An 18,107-nucleotide genomic window follows, 5' to 3' on the forward strand; every position below is an offset into this window, starting at 1 on the left:
GCTTTGCTCTTCAGAAGCATGGGTTTTTTCCATGTTTCACATCCAATGCACCAAGGTGACCCAGGAGACCATGCTGTTGTGCAGCAGTTTGGTTGCAGTCAGTTGAATGTGACATGGCATATTGCTAGTTGTGTGTTCTGGTAATTGGTAACTTCAGAGCTCATGATTTTTACTCATGTAGTTCAGGTTACAGGCAGTACCTGAGAGTTTCAAACCAGAGCTCTATGTACTTTGTTAGGATATAAAGCAAATCAAGCCCTCGCACTATAGGACATGATAATTGTAGCATCCAACTCAGTCAGAAACTGGAAAATGGGAAAATCTGCCAATATGGGGGATTCTTGGCAAAGTGGAAACATTTCAGTAACTCAGGGACTATTTGATTTTGAACTGCAGAGATGCTTTTCCTGTTTGAGACTGAACTGGTACGGCTGTACCCTCTGAGTCTGCATATGCCTGTGTCCCTTGTGTAAGGACAGGAGAGGGCAGACCTCTTCTGTAGAGCATCAGGACAGGGCAGGCTGCTTCTGCAAAGGCTGTGTTGTGAAACCACTCAACAGTGAAATGTCCACCAAAACCTCCTTGTGTAAGTGAACAGATAGGTCATCCTGTTTGCTGACAGACAGTTTCTCTAGCCAGGTTTCTCTGGCAGAGGGACCAGCTCTGAAAGGGCGTTTTAATTTTTGATACCAAGGAGCTGAAAGTAATGCCAGGGTGATTGCAATTACTGTAGCACTTATCACTATTCCACATCCCTTTTTCTGCTGTGAGTACAGCTGTATGGGATAGGGAGCTATCTCTCTTCCTTCTGTGGTGCAAGCCCATGCCATGAGAGCTTTCTTCTCTCAGTGTGTTGATACATGAAGGTACACCTTTCCAGTTGATGGTGTCCTCTCCAGCTGATGAATTCAATCACCAGGCCAAGAGGAAAATTAGTCAAGGCGAGTTACAGGATTTTGTGCATGGTAATGGTGTGAGGTGCCAAGTGCTTTTTCAACTTTTTTATTTTGGTTGATTGTGTTAGCTTGGTGCAGCAGAATGTTTCAGATAGAAGGTTACTTCTCAAGCATCTGCAGCACTTAGCTTGCTGATGCATGGAGACACCATCAAAAGACAAACGAACAGTGGCAACATTTGCCTTGAGAAAATAATGTTCTTGCATTTCACCTAGCACACAGTGTTTGAGGAAGAGTTGTGTGAGTATGTTAAACCTTGGAATGAAGATGTGGTGTCCTCACTCACAGTTCTGTTGTCATGTACTGTAACGTATATGGAAAGTCTTGGCTTAGAGAGTCTGTGTCTCACTTGTGAGATCACCAGTTGCTGTGGAACCTTTGACACCCCTTAAAGAAGCGAAAACAGCTGTGTGATTTCCATAATTCTTCTCTTCAGGCCCTGCAGAAACTAACTTCTGCTTAAGTGCCATTCAAATTAGTGAGATCTTGAAGGGGTAAGTAAGGAAAAAAACTACATGGGTTTTGTCAAAAAGGACAGTTTTCTTTACCCCAGCAGGCTCAAAGCTGTGGATGTCTCATGATATTTGTGGGATATACCACATTATTCCATTCACCTTTATATGAATTTGTCTACCACATCTAAGATGTTAATTTCTCCAGAGCTGACCTTTTGGGATTCCTCAGTGCTGTTCTGATGTTTTGGATGTCCAAGCAGAGAGATAAAGGTGCTGCTTTTGGCCTGCAGAATTGATGTCTCCCCAGCTTCTAAATGTCATGAATCCAGGATCAACTTCTCCTCTGACACAGGGCAGGGTGTAGTTCAGGGTCAGTGTTTTGAACTTTACAAACTGTTTCTCAGACTGATCTACATGGAGGATAGTTTTTAATGGAAGAGTTCTGAGTCATAGGGTTTGCATACTCTAACAACAGCATAAGATTGCACAAATAATGATAAAAAGTTTCAGTGAGAGGCTAGAAAACATTTGATGGCAGTGGGTACAGTGATGCTAAGGTTGTAAAACCCTGTGTGGCACTGAAGATGGTTTATTGTAAGGGGAACAAAGTCTCAGTTGCTGCATGTGGTTTGACATCAATTCTGCACATGCGGGTTACCAGCAAGGGAAGATCACAGAAATAACAATAAATGGAGAATGAATAACTAATGAGCCTTTCTGTCAAGCACAGTAAAGGAATTAAAGGAGAGTTTCATTCAAAGCATGATCCTCAGAGAGGAATCAGACCTTGCTTACACTCAGGAGGTTTTGCTGGCAAACCTGTGCATGCTTATCCTCCGCAGAGGAAACACGTAGCTGTTACCTACACTGGGACTTCTGCTGGGCAGCTTGTACTGACTGAATTTATTTTTACATGTACAGGCTTTATTAAACCGGTCTTCAATAGAAGTGCTTTTTCTTTTCTAACATGTATGGCTGTTAACTTTTTGATCAAAGTTTTTGATCTTTGTTTCTTTGCCAGAATCACAGCTGGGCAATGCCTGCTGTAACCAAATTAGGGCAGCTTGCTAAGGTGTGAGCCCACAGGAGGTATTCTTTTATGGTAGAAGCCACCACTGTGCTCACTGGAAGATATTCCAGTTTAAGCTGGGTAGACAAGACACCTGGCTTTTTCAGGCTCAGTTGGTGAAGGCTCACAGATCCTAGATTAACTTTAATCACAGGGAGAATTGCGTATTTAACTTCTGGATGCAGACAAGGCCTTGAACAGCCCAGCTGTCTGCTGTTTCAGAATTTAGGGAGCAGGAGAGAATAGCCGGGGAGGAAACATGTGAGTGTGTGTGGGATGAGATGAGGATTAATGCATCATTGAGCATTGGCAAATAAACTGAATCACTGAATCTTTAATGTAGATTAATGTCAGATTTCATTAGTCTTTGTTCTTTGCAGGGGCTGGCATGCTCGAGTGGATTCATAAAGGTGCAAATATTTTATGTATTTCTCTGTAGGTTTTCCTCATCTATATACAGTCACACCAGAAGTTGTATCTATCATGATTTGATAAGTGTAGTGAACATTATTGTTTTGGTTGAGGCTTCTTTGGTCATTTATATTCTGCTGCTCCTTCCAGCTCTAAGGCAGATAATCACCTATGTCTGTTGTTGCACCTGAGGAAGAGACAAGCCTAAGTTGGCAGTAAATGTAGCAGATTTGGTGGTTACTGTACCTCTCCTTTCCCTGTCCTGTGTGGGCATCTAGAGTTTCCCTTGAAGCTCTTGTAATTGCTCATTACAATGGGAATTTGTGTGTATTCCATCCACTTCCATCCAGTTAACAGTAAAATCAGTTTGCCCACATAAGTACTGCATGTCAGAGTGGGTTGGTGTACTTCAAAGTTGGTGCTTTTGAAACTGGTCACACTGCTATGTGAGAATATGGGGTGATTGCAGCCTTTTCTATCACAGCAAAAGTAAAGCCTTGTTGGACACATCTGCATCTAATCAGACTTGATTTTCAAAGCTGACAAACTGCTGGCGCATGATCCACAGCACAAGTCTAATCTGGACTCATTGTGAGTCAGCATCACGCCCCAGAAATGTTAAAACTTCTGATACATGCAGCTAAACCATTAAAAATTAGCAAGAATGCAGAATGTGCCCCCACACCTCGGGACCAGTGGCTGCTTTTTCTTTGGTATTCTGGTAACTCCAGGTATCCTGCTCCTGGGAAAGGTTAAGGCTGGTGCGGACGTTTTAGACACATTTCAGAACTTCAGCTTTCCTTTTCCTCTTCCCTTCCCCTTCCCGGAACTTCCCATTCTTGGCAAACCAGCGTTCTCACTTTCAGAACCTTATCTTTTTTGTTCTTTCCTTATACCAGTTTAGTGCAAAAATAACTTGTGAGAAATTTTGACTTGCTTTCCAGTGTGGGATTTACATTTACCATCTCTAAAGTATTTAGTATTGCTGATGTAGTAAGGATTTTTAAGGATTTCTTAGAAGTACCAAAGATTTCTTAGAAGTATCAAACTTGGGAAAATTTTCTTACTAAATCCAGAAGAGTGTGGCTGTGACAGGACAGCTAGGAGGTTGAAGAATAGCCACTTGCTAATATTAAAAGATGTCTCTTTTCAACTTCTTCCACCTTCTTCTGCTTTCTAGCGCAGTTTTTCCTCCAAAAAACCTGTCTCTCTTATAGAAATTGCAGTCTTACTCTCCAGAAGTCAGTGTAGAATGTGTGCATGTGTGTGTAAATATATACACATTGTGCAAGTCACCCAAGACAGTCCCAATTTTATGTGTAAGCCGTGAATTATATACTGTATTCATAACATACCCTTCACACTACAGATTTATGCTAAAAGTATCCTAATGTTTCTGACAGCTCATGTGTGACATGAATGCAATCCATATTTCTTGGAGGAGCTAATCTAAGTGGTTTATTTTCCAATACTGCTGATAGGGCTATATCTCTAGGTGTCACTGCAGTTGAGATTCTGATGGTAACATATTGTTTATGGGTCACTGCCTTTGTCTAAAAGAATAGGTTGGAACAGAATAGCAAAGGTTAATTAAGTTTGTCTATCAAGGAGGGACAGATATAGATGTGTCTTGTATTTTCTGTGCTAGAATCAAAGTAAGTCAAGGCAGGGTATGATAGACTCATTTTTTCTTTTTTCTGAAAAACATGCTTAGCTGGTTTTAGGAGTGAAGCACCTTGGGCAGTATGAGTGCAAGAGAAGTTGTGAGTGGTCAGCATAAGAGCAGTAACATTGCAAGATGGGAGAGAAGCAGCAAACCTGGTTTATAACCGCAGAAGCTGAGGCAGGGAAGTGTCAAATAACTTGTCACAGTCACACAGCTCACAAATGACAGAGGGGAGGTTACTGATGCCTGAATTTCCATTTAATTGCCCAGTGGCTGCCTTCTTGCCCATGCCAAAAACCAACCTGTGAATTCTGTTGTTTGCAAGCAATGACACAAATGCAGTTTTATGCCCACTAAAATTGACTTTAAAATCAAGGCAGAAGCAGGAGGCTGTGTTAAACTGTCAAAGTTCTCTGGTGTTTCCATAATTACTGAGTTTGGTATGTTTGTTGCTGAGTCATAGATGAAATAAAAGGATGGAAATCCTGGGTAAAGTGACTTGGCCAAGATCATATGGCACACCATTGGCAGAGCTGAAGGATTGCACTTTGATCTCCTTTGTTGCTTATAAGTTTTTGCAGCCCTTGTCACCCAGGAATAGCATTCATGACCTCCTCCTGTTTGTGTTTCTTGGAAACAAGCCCTATAGTTGGGATCAGCTGGGAAGTGTGAAGATAACACTGGCAGGCTCACAAAGAGATTGTGCCTGGCAGCTTCTGCAAATACAAGAAGTACACAGGTGATGTTTTGGCTAAACAAATATCTGGGAAGGACAGGATCATTTTCTAATCTCTGAGGCTAGAGAGGTGAGTCACCACTTGGTGCCTGCTTTGACACCTTCCTGTTTCTGGTTTGGCCACTTTCTCTCCTCGGCTCTTTTACCACGAAGAAGATATGTGGAGTTTATGCTGCCAGCTCGGGAGGGGGTGCTGGGCTTTATGTGCTCTTCCACCAGTGGTTAAGAAAGGCTTTTTACAGGAATGGTCTGATGCAAAAACATTTTCCTCATGTGTTCCCTAGATTTTGCTATGTATCCTGTCACTTGGACATAGCTGGAGGGCTGCACTGACGATTTTGCTCAGTGATTAACAAGTGCTGTTTCCAGCTTATCTGTGCAAGGGCAAACTGTAGCTGCCTCTCAGTTCCTCACAATGGCTTTTCAAGGCACAGGGAAAGAATTTCCTGTGCACTCGTGGCCTTCCAATCAGGCCATATTTATTTGTTCATGAATTTTAAGCATCTCACCATTGCTTGCAGTACATCTTTTAAAACATTACTGAGTGTATGCTGTGTTGTACAATTTAGGGGAACCTGTAAATGTTGCATAGGCCAGCTGCTGCTCTGATGATATGTGTCTCCCACTAAAGTCTGTACTTGGTGAATCCTACAGCTGGAGCAGGGCACAAGCACTGTGTGGCTGGAAGGGAAGCAGCTTAGGAATTCAGGATGCCCTCTGCAAAGACCAATGCATGCCTTTCCCTTCCACAGCTCTTGCTCACCTAACATATGCCTTGTTCTTTTGGCATGTAGCCTGCAGTGATACAAACCAGAGTGGTTTGTGGGACTGTCCCAGCTCATGCCTGTCTCAGCTTTGTTGTAAGGGTGGAAGGGGCGAGGGAGGCAGGAGACACCAGAAGGCCAAGCATTCTCCTCCTGTGGTCCATGCATGACCCCAGCATTCCCCCTAGACAGACCTAGCACAGAGTCCCAAACCTGATACCTTACTGTAGCGTTTGGAAAGCTGAACTGCCCCAGGCTGAAAATAATCTGAATATTCGAGCTTCCCCAAGGCTGTATTGATCTCCCTTTTTGGCATTCATAAACCTGCAAGGATTCCACAGAGCTGCAGGAGTTAATACTGACCAAATGTCCCTTATCATGAGGTAGTGGTCTCCCAAGTCCCCTTTTTAATGCAGCACTAAGGTCAAGAATTTTTACAACTGGTTGGTTTTTTTATTGTTACTGTAAAATAGGATTGCTAAGCACTATAAAAAGGAAACCTTATGGTTCAGATTTACTGTGGTGTAGATTCTAGATAGTTTAATAAAAGAAAACCAAAAGCTTTTGGATTTTCTTCAGTAGTTAATACACAGCATATTCTTTGCAGAGCCAAGCCTCTGGGTGTCGGTCGAATTGTGGTTCGTAGACTTGGTGAGGGTAATAAGATTATAAAACATGTCTCTTGCTAGCCAGCTACCACACACTAATAATAATAGTAGTAATAATTCATTGCATCTAGGGATTTTAGCTGAGTTGTTTTTTTAAGAAATGGAGAAAACCCCTAAAAAAAGCGTTTAAAGGAGGTGGATCACTGCACCCACTTTAGGAGGGGGAGATGTGCACATGATCTAGTTCGTGTCAGGGAGTGATCCCTCCATTTTGATACAGCTGAAATAATCTGTCTCCTGCAGGCAGCCTTTTCTTGGTTGTACTTGTGCACACATGGCTTTGCACAAGGCAGAAGTAGAGATGTGAGGTCTGGAGATGCTGCCCTGCCCCACCAAGGGAAGGAAAACTACATGCAACACACAGACAGAGAACAACTGGCTAACTTTTTTTTCCCCTGGCACTTCCAGAGCTGTTGAGCTTTGCAGATGTGCAGATTCAAAACGCCCTTTGGACTGTGCTTTTGGGCGATGTTTTGTTGAGGGAGTCTTGTTTCCAAAATGGAGAGTGCCCTTTGGCAGAAGAGGAGAAGCAATGTCAGTAGCTGAGTTCAGACTTCCTCAGGCTGACTCATTAAATTTTTGAAAAGCAATTTACTATCTACTCTGGATGAAACTTCAGTGTGTGTTGAGCTTTTTCGGCATGTGGAAGTAGAAAAACAAAAATTTTAAGTATTGCTTTAATTTATAGGAGAAAAACTCTTAACTTTTCACAGGCTAAAAGCAAGTCCCTCACTACATGTGCAAGTATATGCAAAGATGCTGCTGTCAGAAATCAGACAGAAGTGCACTTACTTCCTGTAAACAGCCACCATTCTCTCTCTGTGCACCTCTCACTGAAAACATTCCTCAGAGAGAACCAACAGGATTTTATGTGCTTGGGCCACATTATTTGCAGCTAGGCACATGAAAATGAATATGGAATTCTTACAGGGAATTCCCCTTAGAAAACGAGGGGTGGCTGCATTGTGGAGTGGTTCTGAGAGGTGCTGTGGCTCCTGCTGCCAGGATCGGACCCTGCAGGTGTCCTGGCATGGGGCAGCAGTCTGGGACAGCCCAGCCTCCCCTGCTCCCTGGCTCGGAGCTTCGCAGCCTGGGAAGGGCTGAGGGGCAGCGCTCCAGGGACCACAGTGGAGCAGGCAGACCTGAGGTGGGACCTGGCTGAAAAGGCTGCCTGACATGTCTGCTAGCAGACACTGTGTAATGGCATAGCTGGATGTGCATTATTGTTGGCACTGCTGCTGTCATAACCGGTACAAAACTCTGACAGTTTGTCTCTGCCCAGAAGCTTTCCGTCTTTCAGTAATTCACTTCCCAGCATACTTAGAGAAACCAGCTAGTCTTATCTTTCCTGTTGAGAATGTTAATCTTGTTTTGGCTGCATTTTTGGAGCACGGAGGCCATGTTGCATTGTAAGGCTTTGTAACAAATAATAGGAAGTTGTTATTTCTTTCATAAAACACAAATTTGGGAAAACATTACCGCTCCTCTGAGGAGATCAGTTTGGATGGTATCAGGGCACTGGAGTAGAAAAAACTTTGATTTCTGAGTGTTGCCACTTTGCTGCAATCTGTGGAAGGGAAAAGGGATGTCTGATTGATGCTGTGCTGACATGGCAGACCTGCTGGCTGGTGTCCAGTTGTGGCTTCACAACCAGCTTCTTGTATAGTCTAAACACAACTTGCTTTTTTTTAGTAACTCGAGAAAATATTTTTCCCATCTTACTGTAAGATGGGTATTGTAAGAAAAATAGTGTGCTTGTGTTTGGGTGTGTCACTGCTCAATGCCATGGAGCAGATCCTGTGAGAGTTGGTCCATAGGACTGTCCTCCTTAGCCACCCAGTAGGTCCCTGGCAGAGCAGTTGCCAGCAGTCTGAGGTGGGTTAGTCTTTAGGGATGTGTAGAAGCTGGATGGACACTTCACCTCTCACACTGGCCAGGTGTACATGCTTGAATGTGCCATAAGCTGGGGACTTGGCAGGAAGCTGCTTGCAGTGAAGGGTACGTGCTTGTGTGCCAGATGCATCTCCATCTGCAGTAAGGTAAAACAGCCATAGGTCTGCTGCTGCTGCTGCTGCTGGGTCACATCTCACACCACACCACCTGTAGCTGGTCAGTGTGGGCAGACTGTGAAGCTACCAAATCAAAACCGCAAGGCTAGCATGTCAGAATGTTACTTCCCATGCACCCACTGTGACCTCCTTCAAAGTCATGGAGGGGTGGGGGTGATGGGATAGCAGGGAGCCCCCATGGCACTGGGGCTTGGCTTTCACAGGCTACTGTTGCATTTCTCTCTCCTGACAGGTGAAGGGCATGGAGAGACACCACACCGTCAGCTCCCAGTACCGCATGTGTTCCTACTACCCACCTGCTTCCTACCTGGGACAGGGGGTTGGCGCTCCCATGTGCCTCCCCCAAATCCTGACCTCTGAGGACATCCCCTCCTCCTCAGAGTCAAAAGCCAGAGGTAAGTGCACCCGCTGGGCATGTGTCACCACCTTGCCTTGGACCTACACCCAGGAGGCGTGGGTTGCTGCTGGCAAGGAAGCTAAGCATGATCAAGCAGCTGTTTTAAGGATAGTGGCTGGTTTCTGGAAGGCTTGTAGTGATGGTGTACACTCACTTAGTCTTGCACTTTAGAGGCTTCATGATTCAGGAGTCAAATCAGTTGTACCTTCTGCATTTAGGTATGTCTCTTAAAGTTGTACAGCACTTGAGGTGCTGTCTTTGGTGCTTACCACCTAGCTCCCTCACAGAAGTAAATAACAATTTGTGCTCCAACCTCAGAATTACCTTTCTTCTCAGAAATGCTGTCATTTTTTTCACTGGCCTCCCACTGAGCCTTTGCCATCCTTTCTGAACCACATGTGGGAACTACTGCGTCCCAACCATATAATGAAGCGCCTTGTAGACTTGCTTCTGGTTTTTTTTCTTGCTCATCATACCATGTTACTTAATTTAAAAGTATTTCAGATAAGTCTTTCTTTCCATATTGTGTTTCAGGCTCTCCTAAGGATTACTGTAATCCGCAGTAATTTCCAGCACTGGTGAATTTACCCTGTGGTTTTGACAGTGTTTCTTGCACTTCCTTGTTCCCTTACTCCCATAGCAGACAGTGCTAGCACAGGTGTTAACACGGCTCCGCTGGAGTAATCCAGTTCCACTGAGCTGCCTCTCCATCACTGAATCAGGTCAGTAACTGATGCTGGAGAAATAAGAGAAGCAGAGAACAAAATCTTGACACTCTCCAGCATTCAAAGGTATCCCGAGCCAGGACAAAAAGCTTTTCACACATTTTGTTTCTCTGTACCAATCAGTCAACTTGGCAGTTCCATGTTATATACTCTGTGTGAAGTATTTTTTTTTATTCACTTTACACCTGCCAAGTTTTTTTTTGTTTGTTTTTTTTATTTCACTGAGTCACAGCACTGATAACAGCATCCATCCTCATTTCCTTCTCTTTCCTTCTACATTGAAATTAGTCTTCTCTTTCTGTCTGGTACATCTGGAAGGATGTATGTTGTGTAGGTTCCATCATTGTCCTTAGTCATGGTCTTTCTGTGGCTGAAGTCCTGGTGTCTCTTTCAGTTGTGTCATGTGGTTGTGTCATGAGAGGACCTTAGGGATCCAAGTGATGTTTTGGAAGGTGAAGTGTGTATAAAGTCATACTTATGGCTTGTGTAAGTCAGCACTGAGCCCTTGTATTCACTAACAGCAGAATAATTTCTGTTGAGGAGGCGGCTGTTCTTTCATTGTGGCTGTTTCTCAAAGTCTTCCAACTAACTGTGGCATGTTAGATAGATGAAGAAACAACATACGGTGTGATGAAACCTTAGACTTTTCCTCCTTCTCCAGCAGTTTTAAATGGCTTAGAGAAATCAGTGATCCTTGGTTCATTTTCCTTCTCTTTTCTTCAACTTTATTTTATTCCCTCTTTTCTAACCACCAGTGAACAGTGACGTCTTCCTTTCTGCCCATTGGTTGGAGAAGCAGTTGGTTTTATGCTCAACTGCGGTTGACACTTTTTCTTGCATCCATCACTACTAACTCACTAAGAGGTCTTAGCAGCCAAGTGTTTTTAAAAATAGACAAAAGACCTTATACCCTTTGTTCCCAAATGCACTTCAGTAATTTTTCATCACTCTAGAAAAAAATTATACGTAATGTTCCACTGATTTTTAAACTGCATAAATACTGTATTTTCAATAATCCCTGACTGCTTCTCCAGACACTATTCCACACACAGATATTGTTCCCTAAGTTACACCATCAATCAGAAACCGACAAGCAGTGAGATGTAATTTACTGAGATCAAACAGCATTTTCCAGACTCTGAAGAAGTGTTTTTCCATAGCAGGGAGCTAGTGGGTGAAAGAGGCACCAATGCTTTTGGAAGAAATTTGAACCCATGAGCAGGATCATAGCCAAACAGGCTTCTTAGAAGCATCTTCTTTTTTCTTAGGCATGTTCTTGGAGGAGATGTTTTTACTTTTTCTGTCTACAGACAAAAGAATATCCATAGGAAATATATGATTTACTCTTCCATGACACTTTTCTTCTGGTGCTTTTCACAGACCTGAGAGGGTTAGAGGTTTGTTGCCTCTTTATTTTCACCTGTATGAGTGCTGGGTGGATTGTGTGTGTTAAAGAGGATGGGTCATTTCCCCAAAGTATTGACCTGCACTTGTTGTAGTTGCTGTCTCCTACAAAAGATACATTCTTAAGAATTTCTCTGTTGATCATTGGGCTGAGCTTTCTGTCCTGTCCTTTCAATACCTGACTCCTTTGTTATGAAGCCCAAGTGACACGGTTCTGCAGGGTTAGTGATTGGTACTTTCTGAAAACAACTCTAGTGTGTTTTTAAAAAAGCAAATCATACTTCATTAATTTCTTTTGTATGTTTGAAGTAGTAATCATGCTCACTCAGAGTCTTCCTTTCTTTTTAAAAATATGTATTGATGGATTTTAGATCTGGGAGGGAATATTAGGATAATCTAATTTTATTTGTTATATAATGTAGACTGTAAAACTTCACCTAAACTCTTGCAGCAAACCTGTGGTTATATTTTTAAGACCTCTGTGAAGATTTATGTGAAGCCAGAAGTTTTGCAGGAAGGTAACAGTGTGCTTAGAAGAGCTGCAGGTCAAAATAAAAAACGGAGGATTTAGCCACATTTTCAAAACATCCGAAGTGTGCGTCATTAGCAAAAATGGTTGTTAATTCGCAGGCACAAATCTGCAGTGGTCTTACTACACACACATGCAGTCTGTTACCTGCACTTCAGCTGCACCTTCAGCATTATAGAGGCTTTGACAGTTCATGTGTTGTTGTGGTATTTGAGTGAGACCATTAACTAATTTTGTTCTGGTAAGTTAACTGCCTGCTTAGACCAGTTACAGTAAAAGAGATGAGAAATGAACTAGCTACGCTTTCTTTCTTTCTTTCAATGAAGTGAAGATCTCTGGAAGCTTCTAGCACTTGTACAGGACCATCATGGCATGCTACCATGTCTTGCATATAGTAATGGGCTGATGTCTTCTGAGTGGCAAAATACCATCAAGTTATCCTCCTTGCAGTCTGAAGTGTTTCCAAGTAACATGTTTGCTTCCAGCTAAGCACAGCTGCTGCCATTTCAGCAGACACTGGGAAAAAAAGGGAGAAGAAGTTGATAAACCAGTGACAAACAGCAAAAGGATGATTTTAGAGGGCTTCCTTAGGTCAACAAGTTTTAAGTTTTAGGCAGTAATTTCTAGGTGGGAGGGGGATTTCATACTTATTACTGCAAAATACTTCCTTCTTTTTTCTATAAAAGCAGTGGGAGGAAAATACATATGAGAAGGTTGTCAGATGTTGTGCATGTACATAGAAAAGCATAGTTTTGGAAGACAAGTTGAGAAGTGGGGAAGTGAGAGTGGGACACAACAAGATATTTAATCTCCAAAACTCAAATACTTTGTTCCCATTGATTCCTGTAGGACAGCTGCATGCTTTTTGTTTGTTTGTTTTGGTTGGGGTTTTTTTTGGGGGGTGTTGTTTGTTTTTTTAATAAGGCTCTTTAGGTTTGGCACACTACCCAGAATAGTCTAACTCCTTCCACTGATTTTCAGTAAGCCTCTCCAGCATCTATTAAATAACCTGTGCAAAACCTTGGAAGCACATGCAAGGCATGTGCCTCACTCTGGGTCCTGTTTACACTGCATGAAAGTGCAGCATTTACTTATCTGTATGAAAGTGTTTACCAGGTTTGGGAAAGTGGCAGAAAAATTTAACATTCAAATAGAAAGATGCAAAGGATAAACATCCCTGTATCTGCAGACACTACAGATTTTAAAGCAGTTACCTGGTCTTAAAGTTGGCATGGAATGAAACCTCCTCTATGTCACCATTGTGTGAAATATTGAGATAATTACACCATAATTATGGTGTAATTATCTATGGATTTAAAATTTTGTTCCAGCTGCTGGACAGTTTTGAATTTTTTATTTTCATGTCCTAAGTGTCATGAGTGTTGGAAATACAAGGAATTAAGTCCTGGAGCAGTGCTGTGTTTGCATCTTAAACATTAAGCAGGAGTCTGAAAGTTCTCCTAAAGGCATGTGAGAAAAGACTATTTTGATGCAGAAAACATCAGCAGTTTTGTGTAAATAAGCAAACATAATTTTCTGGAGAAGAACATTTCTAGTAACAGGTTTTCTGTGTCAGCATAACTACTTCCAGCACTGAAACACCTTCTCACAGTCCTTTCTAGAATTCAGGTAGCAGGTATGCCCAGTTTTAGGGTCGTGGAAATGAAAGCGACACAGACATTTCTGGAATCTGCATTGAGAGACTGAGCCTTCCTTCTGTGCTCGGATGCTGTATCAGCAGCAGTACTGAGCCATGGGAGAAGCTGGGCCAAACTGGAGCAGCTCTGTAAGAGCCTCTTCCTGTAGTTCTGCAAGAAAGGGCATGTTGGAAGCAATCTCCCCGCCTAAGATAAAAAGTTTCACTTTGTCAAAAGCATTGCTGGAATGCAAGGAATGCTCTGTGCCCTAGAAACATGTTTGAGAGATGCAAAGATTGGATGTTTTCTTCCCAGCTGGGTTTTTGTGTACCAAAACCTTTTGCAGCTTCCTATATGTCTTAATTTTGCATGAATATGTGTCCTATAAGTGAATGCCATGATAAACAAGTAACACTTCACAGCCACAGGTGGCACCTGGCTGTAGGTTCAGGAGGGTCAAGAAGTCCTGGTAAGCAAAAGGTCACTGAAACCATTTCCCTGAATGTGAGCTGCTTTCTGCAGGCATTGAAGTTATAAGGATGGAACTGCAAACAAAGCAGGCTGGTTTGATACGGCTGAGAACAGCAAAAATACCCCAAAGAACAGCAAAAAGCCTTGCCTCTGTCTGCTCTTAATTTGCAGCCAGCTGGGAAGATGCACTGACAAAGCTGTACCAATAAAGGAAGTGGGAAACATCTATACCAAATAGCCCAAATTATCTTTTGTCAGTCAGCTAGCTGCAATCTCGGTGAGTTGAGGAGTAGCTCTTTCAGTCCCAAGTGGTCCAGGTGTTGTCAGGTGTGAGACATTTTATTCTACTCCTTTTCTGTGCACCTCTTCGGAGAGCATCACCAGAATTCATCTTGAGCTCGGAAGGGTTTCAGCAGCAGAGTGTATGGGGAGGATAAAATTTTGCACCCAGAAATTCATCAGTATTTGGCTTGTTTGTTACATATGTGTGTCTGTTATGTATCTGTGCATCTTTTGCTTAAAAATTGATCTCTACTCAAGAATATCTGTCCTTAATGATGGAGGAGCAAGCAGTGTTTGCTGAAAACTCAAGACTATCATTTTAGTTTCCACTATCATTTTACATCAAACTCTTAGCAATAGATTTTGAGATAACACCAAAGAAGAGAAAAGGGGTAAGGATCTAATCTGTAGATCTTCAACAGTTTGTTCAAGTTAGTCACTTGAACTTGGGGCAGCTGTTTATTTTTTTGTGCATTCTTATTTCTGCTTCTTACAGTCCTCAGTGGCTATGCTGCTTGCAGCTTCCCTTTGGCACTGATTACAGTGACAGTGAGCAGATTTTCTATTGTATTTCTGCATGCCTTAATTATGTTGCATGCACATTGCAGTGTTTTATAGATCTCTTTAGGCAGATGACTTTTTAAAATGTAATTTTCATTAAAAATTGGAACTTTGGGTGTAGCTGAACACAGTTGTTGAGCATGGCTTTTTTTTATCTTTTAAACTAACGGGGTTGCCAACCCTGATTCATGATGATGGTATTAATCACACTTGATAATTTAAATAATTGTAACAGCAGCTGTCAAAATATATTTGATAATGTAAGACATATTCAGTGTAAGCTCATTTTTCTGTGTATGGAAGTCTTTTTATAAGTTACTGGTCTGTATTATAAATGAAGTTGTATTAGTGAAGATTTGAGCAATATTAAAATAAGTTTATAATGTCTGATGAGAGTTCCTAGAAATAAAGTAATATGAGCATTTTTTTTGCATTCTTCTTTAGTTCAGTCCTGATTAAAAGGCTCATTTTAGAAGTTTCTTCTCTAAATGGAACATTTATATTATGCTCACTCAGAAGTACACAGAGCAGCTTTGCATTGGATGGCTGCAGAATTACAGGCTTGTTTCGTGACTTTTTCTGATTTATGTCAGGGAGACTGACAAACCCTTACTGTTTGATCTGGGAGCAGCCACTGGTCCTGCCTCCAGAGCAGTAGGAAAAAACTGTATTTTTTAAGGCTTTTCACCTGTTTTTATGGAAACATAGGTATTTTTGGACTGAGGCTTTAGCATCCCCTAGCAGGAATTTTAAGCTCTCGTGGAAACTGTGTGGGAATGCCTTCACTTTTTCATCATCCTAGCAAGAGAGAATGGGACAGCCTGAACCCTCAGCAGTTGCCAGTGGTACCCTGTCCCCGCACACCTGCAAAACCACATGTGCATGCATAGTTGTCAGAGAAACTGAGTTTTTCTTCATTGGATTTATTTGTCCGTTGTTTATTATGTTGTGTGGATCAAAGGATGCGGTGTTTTTGAAATTGAAGCCTGCATCTTGTTAGGAGTTTCAGGCTTTGAGTTGGTAAAACAAGGGTTTGAACAAAGTCCTTCTATTCTGAAGAAACTTAAATGGGTGGTACACTTGGCCCAGGCAGGTGCCAGATCCAAATCAATACATTTATGTGTACTGCCAAAATCTCTACTTCTACAGTTTCCTTCTATGAAAAGAAGTTTGCAGTGTCCCATCAATCCCAGTAGGAAAGCCTTGCTGAGCGGGCAGCAGAGAGCCAGGAGTGGGAGAGTGGTGCCACCCTGGTAGCACTGGGTCCTGCACAGCACGTCAGCCTCTCTCTGTGCGCCTGCCAGGGTGCTATCCTGGAATACATAATGGCTCTGTTAACTTTCCTTGGACACCTTCCCTCTTCTGCTTCCCATTCTCTTAGCAGAGGAAGGTTTCTCAGTGCCTTCTGCAGTTACAAGCATTTTAGAGCCATGTGTTAGGAGATGAGTGGCTTATACCCACTGCACTCTTGGACTTACTTGTGCATGTATGAGCTGCTCTTTATGTCAGATGGTGAATATTACTATAGCTGATGAGACTGTGTGGGATTTTTCTTCATGCTTTAAAGGATGTTGGGTCCTTCATTGAAAAAAATCAACAAATCAACACTGTCAGTTGAGCTGCTCTCTTTTAGAGCTGGTGTGGCATTGATGCTCTAAATTTATTATCTCTTGATACAGAATTTTTCCCACAGCGACAGAAATTGGTAGAAATCAACTATCAGGCTTTTCCTTAAAGTGATAGAACAAATGAAGACACCTTGTCAGGACAGTAGTGATTATCTAGGCATGATCTGTAATTGTGACAGTGATACCCGCTCACCTCTTTGCTTTGCTTTAATGTGCATTTGCATCCTTTTAACTTGTCTGGTTAAGAGAAGAGAGAACTGTATTTTTCAGTCTCGGAGAGCCTCTCTAGACCACTTTGCAGTTGATGCCTGTTTTGCAGCTGAGGTGAGAGTCTCCATCTGAGCTAGTTCTTCTGCAGCTTCTTCTGCTTATAAAGTATCCCTGTGCAGATTGTGAGAGCCTCTAGCAGAAGAAGTGTTTGTTTCTGAGCTCTAAAGGAGAAGGGAAAAGAAAAGGAGTTACTAAGGCTCTGTAGTGTAGACTGGCCTTTCCTCTTGCAGGGAGCTGAACTGTGACTCTTGGCAAGTGGCTGTTGCAATCCATAGTGCTGATCCCTGAATAATCTCAGGGGAACAAAGAAGGGTTGCATCTGTTCCTGTTGCCATGCTGGCATGCTAAAAGTTTTCTGTCTTTTCCTTTCCCCTGTCACTTCTGACAGAGGAGAATTAGCTTTCCTACAAGCAGTGGGCAAAGTTGCTGGGGGATGTTGCAGCGCTATGTGTAACTGCACAGGATAACAGGGAATCGTCATGTGGGAGGAGGACCAGACAGCCTATAATTAATTCTGCCTGCTTATAAATATACATATTTATATTGCATGTGTAAATAATACTGATGTACATTCCCTGCACTTGATGCATGTAATCCTGCGGGGCAGGGTTGGGGATAGATACCAAGGCTATTTAACGGGCTTTCTTAATTTGGCAACCGTCAGTGTGCCTGCTCATCAGACGTTTTTAATTCTATGATTCAGTGTAGCCAATGAGTTTATTTCCAGTGTTCCTCACAGGCATAGCTCAGGCCAAGTACAAGTTGAATAACCTTCAGGAAAGCTGTGCTGTCCTTCTGTCGGCCGCTGTCTTTGAAAATTGCCTGCAGAGTTAGTGAGCAGGAACAGTTAAGATTTACAAACAATGATGAAGCTTGTCATGCATCTTTCACCATTCATCATCTGGGTGCCGTGGCTGGGCGGTGAAGTGTTCTTCATAAAAACCAGCTCAGTGTGAAATACACCTCGCAGCAATGTTTACTGCTCTGAAACTCGTCAGCAGCCCTTTATAGTAAATCCAGATTGCGATGTGACATTACAGTATATCATTGCAGAGCGCGCTGGGGTTTACACTAGGAATGAGTGCAGTTCACACCAGATGAGATGTCGAAATTGAGTTATGTAGGAATTTGGCTGTTATATGGGGATAGCTTTTGTTTTCTGAGGACTGAAAGTTAGCTTTATATATATAATATATATAATCTACACATACCTGCACCTGTGTGTGGGTGCCTAGATCAATATACATGGATATATAGATACGCATATGCTAAGTGCACATTCTGTATACAAAGACTGGATACGCTCACAGATTTCTCTGACAGGACCCTGTCTTATGTTCATACTGTTTCTTACTAAGTGTTTCAGTATTTTGTTAAAGTGCTGCATTTTACTGTTACCTTTCAGCGAA

General features: G+C 42.3%; 1 protein-coding gene across 1 annotated transcript in view; it reads left to right on the plus strand.

Annotated features, from left to right (window-relative positions):
• The window catches only part of DMRT1 (doublesex and mab-3 related transcription factor 1), a 58,276-nt gene that overhangs the window by 24,082 nt on the left and 16,087 nt on the right, over positions 1–18,107 (plus strand). Inside the window, exon 4 of the mRNA XM_063180214.1 lies at positions 9,027–9,189. Coding sequence (XP_063036284.1) covers positions 9,027–9,189 — 163 coding nt within the window. The remainder of the gene's footprint in view (positions 1–9,026; positions 9,190–18,107) is intronic.

This window comes from Melospiza melodia, chromosome Z, assembly GCF_035770615.1.
Source record: "Melospiza melodia melodia isolate bMelMel2 chromosome Z, bMelMel2.pri, whole genome shotgun sequence".
NCBI lineage: Eukaryota > Metazoa > Chordata > Aves > Passeriformes > Passerellidae > Melospiza > Melospiza melodia.